This window comes from Micropterus dolomieu, linkage group LG21 (assembly GCF_021292245.1).
Source record: "Micropterus dolomieu isolate WLL.071019.BEF.003 ecotype Adirondacks linkage group LG21, ASM2129224v1, whole genome shotgun sequence".
NCBI lineage: Eukaryota > Metazoa > Chordata > Actinopteri > Centrarchiformes > Centrarchidae > Micropterus > Micropterus dolomieu.
Window position 1 is genome coordinate 35,702,746 of NC_060170.1, and position 7,507 is coordinate 35,710,252.

The following is a 7,507-nucleotide window of genomic DNA, read 5'->3' on the forward strand; positions in this document are numbered from 1 at the left end:
CCCCCACGTGCCCTCGCCAATGTCCCGTCCACCACATGCGCCCTATGCCCACGTGCCCTCGCCAATGTCCCGTCCACCACATGTGCCCTATGCCCACGTGCCCTCGCCTACTGGCCTCCGCCCACTGGCCTCCACCCATGTGCCTTCGCCTACTTGCCTCCACCTACAGGCCTTCGCTCACGTGCTCTCCCCCACGTGCCCTCGCCAATGTCCCGTCCACCACATGCGCCCTATGCCCACGTGCCCTCGCCAATGTCCCCTCCCCCACGTGCCCTCGCCAATGTCCCGTCCACCACATGCGCCCTATGCCCACGTCCCGTCCACCACATGCGCCCTATGCCCACGTGCCCTCGCCTACTGGCCTCCGCCCACTGGCCTCCACCCATGTGCCTTCGCCTACTTGCCTCCACCTACAGGCCTTCGCTCACGTGCTCTCGCCCACGTGCCCTCGCCCACTGGCCTCCACCCACGTGCCTCCACCTACTGGCCTCCGCCCACTGGCCTTCACCCATGTGCCCTCGCCTACTAGCCTTCACCCACATGCACTCGCCAATGTCCCCTCCCCCACGTGCCCTCGCCCACTGGCTTTCACCCATTGGCCTTCGTTCACGTGCCGTCACCCCTTGGCCCTCACTCACATGCCCTCCACCTACTGGCATCCGCCCACTGGCCTCCACCCACGTGCCCTTCACCCACGTGCCCTCCACCTACTGGCCTCCGCCCACTGGCCTCCACCCATGTGCCTTCGCCTACTTGCCTCCACCTACAGGCCTTCGCTCACGTGCCCTCTCCCACATGCTCTCGCCCACTGGCCTCCACCCACGTGCCTCCACCTACTGGCCTCCGCCCACTGGCCTTCACCCATGTGCCCTCGCCTACTAGCCTTCACCCACATGCACTCGCCAATGTCCCCTCCCCCACGTGCCCTCGCCCACTGGCTTTCACCCATTGGCCTTCGTTCACGTGCCGTCACCCCTTGGCCCTCACTCACATGCCCTCCACCTACTGGCATCCGCCCACTGGCCTCCACCCACGTGCCCTTCACCCACGTGCCCTCCACCTACTGGCCTCCGCCCACTGGCCTCCACCCATGTGCCTTCGCCTACTTGCCTCCACCTACAGGCCTTCGCTCACGTGCCCTCTCCCACATGCTCTCGCCCACTGGCCTCCACCCATGTGCCTCCACCTACTGGCGTCCGCCCACTGGCCTCCACCCATGTGCCCTCGCCTACTGGCCTCCGCCCACTGGCCTTCACCCAAGTGCCCTTGACACGTGCCCTCTCCCAAGTGCCCTCCGCCTACGGGCCTTCGCCCACGTGACCTCCACCTAGTGGCTTTCGCTCACGTGCCCTCTCCCACATGCTCTCGCCCACTGGCCTTCACCCACGTGCCTCCACCTACAGGCCTTCATCCACATGACTTTTCTGCTGCATTGTATTTAGTAGCACTGCAGTAGTACTGCATTATTGTGTATCAGGTGTAGTGTAGTCACCTGTAACCAGGGGTGCTGCAGAGCCTCCTCTATAGTCATCCTCTTACTGGGATCAACAACAAGCAGCTTCCTCACCATGTCCTTGGCTGTAAACACACACCATAGAGATTTTTAACTTCAGCTTCACAGTTCTGATCATTTGACAGTTAAACTTCCCGTTTGTACAAACATCTACAGATGTCTGCAACACTCTTTTTTATTTCTTACAGATCATTAAATGTGTATATTTCAGCCACAAATGGTCTTCCTCAGGTAAGCAGGTGAACGTGCACCTGTATTAAGTCATGATCTCCACATTTACACCAGGACAATAACCCAGTGTGTTTCGCTGTGACCACAAAATATCACATTAATATTCAACTCTTTTAAACCAAGTGCACACTTTCTTTGTTGTCTCTGTTACGTTCGATCATCTATTAAAAACAGTAAATACAAAGTTTGTTTTAAATCTTATTTTTCATTTGTAGATCATATTGAATCTAATGTTTCTCCACAGTATTCCAACAGTACTTCAATAGTATTACAGCAGTACTGCAGTAGTACCTTGGTCAGAGATGTGTCTCCACTTGGAAGGAACCATGGTGAACTCGCCACGAATGATCTGTTCGGTGATGGACTGATGACCAAAGTTCTCATGAAAGGGAGGATAACCGCCCAGACTGTGAGAGACAGGAAGAGAGAGAGGGGGGGGGGTGAGCGAGCGAGCGAGAGAGCGACAGGTTAACGCAACAGGGAGACTGAGGGTGAGACGGGTGTGAGGGATGAGGGAGCCTACCAGACGAAGAGCAGGACTCCGAGGCTCCAGGCGTCCACGGCGAGGCCATATCCTGTGGTGGAGGCGTTAGTGAAGACTTCAGGAGCCAAGTAAGAAGGAGTCCCACAGAGAGTCCTCATCAACATGGCCTCCTCCAAGATCCTGGACTGGTTAAAGTCCGTCACCTGAGACACACACAGAGGTGTTACTGCAGCTGTGAGGATGATGGTGATGAAGAGGAGGGTGAAGGTGTGCGCACCTTGATGAGACAGACGCTGTCCTGTGAGGCCAGCAGGATGTTCTCTGGTTTCAGGTCTCTGTGGATGATCCCGTTACTGTGGAGGTACTGCGGACACACACACAAACGGTTACGTACAGTCTACCTGTGTGTGTGCAGGTTACGGTGACTCAGGGGCTCACCTGGACGGCTCTCAGCATCTGGTAGAAGTAGAGTTTGGCGACGGACTCGTCGAGCTGCTGCTGAGACTTCACTCTTTGGAATAACTCTCCCCCTTCCATCCTGAGAGACAGAGAGAGAGTCACCTCCTGACTGTTGGCCTCGAGCGGCACGCCCAGTTTTAGTTTGTTCCAATTCCTGTTGTGTCTCTAAGCTTCCTGTTTCTGCTGTAGTAAATACAGGTCTACAGACTGGGTCCTGATTGGTTCCCACATTTCTCCAAGTTGGGAACAAACCAAGCAGGAGCCTTAAACCTGCGTCCTCTCCAGCAGCCAGCAGGGGGCGACTCCACCGGCTGCAGGAAGAAAATGTTTCTACTTCTCAGCTGATTTATTCCCTCAGTAAACACTTTCCTGATGAGTTTATGGTCTCAGTCTCTAGTTTCAAGTCTTCTTCAACACAGCATGATGTTCATTTAGTAAATTATGGTCCCATTTAGAGGAACAGAGACCAGGAAGCAGGGGAGGCTTTAGGGCGGGGCTACAAGCTGACTGACAGGTCGCTACCATGGCGACCTGTCAGTCAGAACATTTTGTTTTAAGGCTGTTTGTTGCTAACCAAAATTAGCATCACAGCTAATATCACTTCCCATGAATTACAGATGATGCAACTTGCTAACCAAGCTAGCTAGCTCCGCCCTCTCGTCCAAATATGGTCATGTCTGGTTCCAAAAACACAAAATGGTGACGCCAAAATGGCAAACTGGAGGCTTCAAAGTGTACAAACCAACGGGGGACGTCACAGCAGCTATGCCGTCTTCTTTTATACACTCTTTGTCGAGCTACACGACACATTCCCACTTCCTGTGCCGACAGGAAGTTAAGAGCACTGAAGAAACAACATGAGTTTAACTTACAGCTCCAACACGATGTAGTAACTGTCCTCCGTCTGATAGAAGTCCTCCGTCTTTATCAGGCAAGGCTGCAGGAGAGGAGACAAGGAGAGATGAGAGGAGACAAGGAGATGAGAAAAGGAATGAGAGGAAACAAAGGGGAGGAGGGAAGAGGAGACAAGGAGAGGAAACAAGGAGAGACGAGAGGAAACAAAGGGGAGGAGGAAAGAGGAGACAAGGAGAGAGGAGAAGAGACAAGGAGAGGAGAGGAAAGAAAGGGGAGGAGGGAAGAGAAGACAAGGAGAGAGGAGAGGAGACAAGGAGGGGAGATGAGAAAAGGAATGAGGAGACAAGGAGAGAGGAGAAGAGACAAGGAGATGAGAAAAGGAATGAGGAGAGGAAACAAAGGGCAGGAGGGAAGAGGAGACAAGGAGATAGGAGTGGTGACAAGGAGGGGAGACAAGGAGAGATGAGAGGAGACAAGGAGATGAGAAAAGGAATGAGAGGAAACAAAGGGGAGGAGGGAAGAGGAGACAAGGAGAGAGGAGAGGAGACAAGGAGGAGAGATGAGAAAAGGAATGAGGAGACAAGGAGAGAGGAGAAGAGACAAGGAGATGAGAAAAGGAATGAGGAGAGGAAACAAAGGGCAGGAGGGAAGAGGAGACAAGGAGAGGAAACAAGGAGAGACGAGAGGAAACAAAGGGGAGGAGGAAAGAGGAGACAAGGAGAGAGGAGAAGAGACAAGGAGATGAGAAAAGGAATGAGGAGAGGAAACAAAGGGCAGGAGGGAAGAGGAGACAAGGAGATAGGAGTGGTGACAAGGAGGGGAGACAAGGAGAGATGAGAGGAGACAAGGAGATGAGAAAAGGAATGAGAGGAAACAAAGGGGAGGAGGGAAGAGGAGACAAGGAGAGGAAACAAGGAGAGACGAGAGGAAACAAAGGGGAGGAGGAAAGAGGAGACAAGGAGAGAGGAGAAGAGACAAGGAGAGGAGAGGAAAGAAAGGGGAGGAGGGAAGAGGAGACAAGGAGAGAGGAGAGGAGACAAGGAGGAGAGATGAGAAAAGGAATGAGGAGACAAGGAGAGAGGAGAAGAGACAAGGAGATGAGAAAAGGAATGAGGAGAGGAAACAAAGGGCAGGAGGGAAGAGGAGACAAGGAGATAGGAGTGGTGACAAGGAGGGGAGACAAGGAGAGATGAGAGGAGACAAGGAGATGAGAAAAGGAATGAGAGGAAACAAAGGGGAGGAGGGAAGAGGAGACAAGGAGAGGAAACAAGGGGAGACGAGAGGAAACAAAGGGGAGGAGGAAAGAGGAGACAAGGAGAGGAAACAAGGAGAGACAAGAGGAAACAAAGGGGAGGAGGAAAGAGGAGACAAGGAGAGAGGAGAAGTGACAAGGAGAGAGGAGAAGAGACAAGGAGATGAGAAAAGGAATGAGGAAAGGAGAGGAAACAACGGGGAGGAGGGGAGTAGAGATAAGGAGAGAGGAGAGGAGATAAGGAGAGAGGAGAGGTGACAAGGACAGACGAGAGGAGACAAGGAGAGGAGAGGAAAGAAAGGGGAGGAGGGAAGAGGAGACAAGGAGAGAGGATAGGAGACAAGGAGGAGAGATGAGAAAAGGAAGGAGGAGACAAGGAGAGAGGAGAAGAGACAAGGAGGAGAGATGAGAAAAGGAAGGAGGAGACAAGGAGAGAGGAGAAGAGACAAGGAGATGAGAAAAAGAATGAGGAAAGGAGAGGAAACAAAGGGGAGGAGGGGAGAGGAGACAAGGAGAGACGAGAGGAGACAAGGAGATGAGAAAAAGAATGAGGAAAGGAGAGGAAACAAAGGGGAGGAGGGGAGAGGAGTCAAGGTAAGAGGAGAGGTGACAAGGAGGAGAGATGAGAAAAGGAAGGAGGAGACAAGGAGAGAGGAGAAGAGACAAGGAGGAGAGATGAGAAAAGGAAGGAGGAGACAAGGAGAGAGGAGAAGAGACAAGGAGATGAGAAAAAGAATGAGGAAAGGAGAGGAAACAAAGGGGAGGAGGGGAGAGGAGACAAGGAGAGACGAGAGGAGACAAGGAGATGAGAAAAAGAATGAGGAAAGGAGAGGAAACAAAGGGGAGGAGGGGAGAGGAGTCAAGGTAAGAGGAGAGGTGACAAGGAGGAGAGATGAGAAAAGGAAGGAGGAGACAAGGAGAGAGGAGAAGAGACAAGGAGGAGAGATGAGAAAAGGAAGGAGGAGACAAGGAGAGAGGAGAAGAGACAAGGAGATGAGAAAAAGAATGAGGAAAGGAGAGGAAACAAAGGGGAGGAGGGGAGAGGAGACAAGGAGAGACGAGAGGAGACAAGGAGATGAGAAAAAGAATGAGGAAAGGAGAGGAAACAAAGGGGAGGAGGGGAGAGGAGTCAAGGTAAGAGGAGAGGTGACAAGGAGGAGAGATGAGAAAAGGAAGGAGGAGACAAGGAGAGAGGAGAAGAGACAAGGAGGAGAGATGAGAAAAGGAAGGAGGAGACAAGGAGAGAGGAGAAGAGACAAGGAGATGAGAAAAAGAATGAGGAAAGGAGAGGAAACAAAGGGGAGGAGGGGAGAGGAGACAAGGAGAGACGAGAGGAGACAAGGAGGAGAGAAAAAGGAAGTTAGTCATTGATCATGAAGTCTGTAAAGTTGTTTCTTCTTCTGTGGTTTCAGACTCACATGGTCGACCCTCTGCAGAATCTCGATCTCTGTCTTCGCGTTCCGTGTCGCTGTCTGTGATTGGACAAAAACAAACAGATCACATGATCACCATCACCCACCTGGACGACCACCAGTGAGTCCGATAACCCTGAACCACATGTTCAGACGCCATGTTTGTGGTCTGACTCAGTTTTTACCTTCTATCTTCTGCTACCTCCGTCACGGCAAGGAAAGAAGGAAACGAGGGAAGGAGGAAGGGACGAGAGAAGGAGAGCTCTCAGCCAATCAGAGAGCAGACCAGATGACTCACCCCTTCAGACTGAAAGTTCTTCTTCTGAATTATTTTCACGGCGAACTTCCTGCAGGTGTTACGCTCGAACGCCAGTTTGACTTCCCCGCACACTCCTCTGAAACACACACACGCACACACACGTCGTCACACTCGTCCTTCAGGACGCAGGAAGTGACATCACAGCAATACGCAACGGTGTCACTCACGTGCCGATGCGTCTTGTCAGAAGGTATTTGTCCCGAAGCTCTTTGGGTAAGCTGGACTGGTCATCGGACATGAGGTCTATGTAAACGAAAACTGCAGAGAGAGAGAGAGACAGGATGAGCGCTGGAAGCGTTACCTGTCCAGGTGTTTCTGCTGCGCGTTTGTTCTCTCACCTTTGTTTCGTGGTTCAGACAGGGCGAGCACAGCGTTGTTGACCAGAGGAAGCTTCCGGTCTTTACCGATCAGGTTCCCGTCCACAAACGTCCCGTTGTTACTGTAGTCCTCCACGAACACCTCGCTGCCCTCCTGACAGACAGACAGGCAGAGAGACAGACAGAGAGTGAGACAGACAGGCAGACAGGTAGACAGGTAGACAGACAGACAGACAGGTGGTGAGACAGACAGACAGACAGACAGGTAGACAGGCGGTGAGACAGACAGACAGAGAGTGAGACAGACAGGTAGACAGGTAGACAGGCGGTGAGACAGACAGACAGACAGTGAGACAGACAGACAGAGAGTGAGACAGACAGACAGAGAGTGAGACAGACAGGCAGAGAGTGAGACAGACAGACAGAGAGACAGACAGACAGACAGAGAGACAGACAGGCAGACGGTGAGACAGACAGACAGACAGACAGACAGAGAGTGAGACAGACAGACAGGCAGTGAGACAGACAGACAGACAGTCAGACTGACAGGTAGAAACAGACAGACAGTCAGACAGTCAGACTGGTAGAGACAGACAGACAGACAGTCAGACAGACAGGTAGAAACAGACTGACAGACAGACTGACAGGTAGAGACAGACAGACAG

The 7,507-nt window shown here is 52.5% G+C and overlaps 1 protein-coding gene across 3 annotated transcripts in view; it reads right to left on the reverse strand.

Moving 5' to 3' along the window:
* Positions 1 to 7,507, reverse strand: part of chek2 (checkpoint kinase 2) — a 14,094-nt gene that overhangs the window by 778 nt on the left and 5,809 nt on the right. For all 3 annotated transcript variants that reach the window (XM_046034801.1, XM_046034799.1, XM_046034800.1), the window contains exons 4-13: positions 6,864 to 6,996; positions 6,693 to 6,783; positions 6,505 to 6,601; positions 6,213 to 6,266; positions 3,560 to 3,624; positions 2,667 to 2,766; positions 2,506 to 2,592; positions 2,268 to 2,431; positions 2,036 to 2,151; positions 1,493 to 1,578 (exon numbers count right to left, since the gene is read on the reverse strand). In XM_046034801.1, the coding sequence (XP_045890757.1) occupies positions 1,493 to 1,578; positions 2,036 to 2,151; positions 2,268 to 2,431; positions 2,506 to 2,592; positions 2,667 to 2,766; positions 3,560 to 3,624; positions 6,213 to 6,266; positions 6,505 to 6,601; positions 6,693 to 6,783; positions 6,864 to 6,996 (993 nt within the window). The remainder of the gene's footprint in view (positions 1 to 1,492; positions 1,579 to 2,035; positions 2,152 to 2,267; positions 2,432 to 2,505; positions 2,593 to 2,666; positions 2,767 to 3,559; positions 3,625 to 6,212; positions 6,267 to 6,504; positions 6,602 to 6,692; positions 6,784 to 6,863; positions 6,997 to 7,507) is intronic.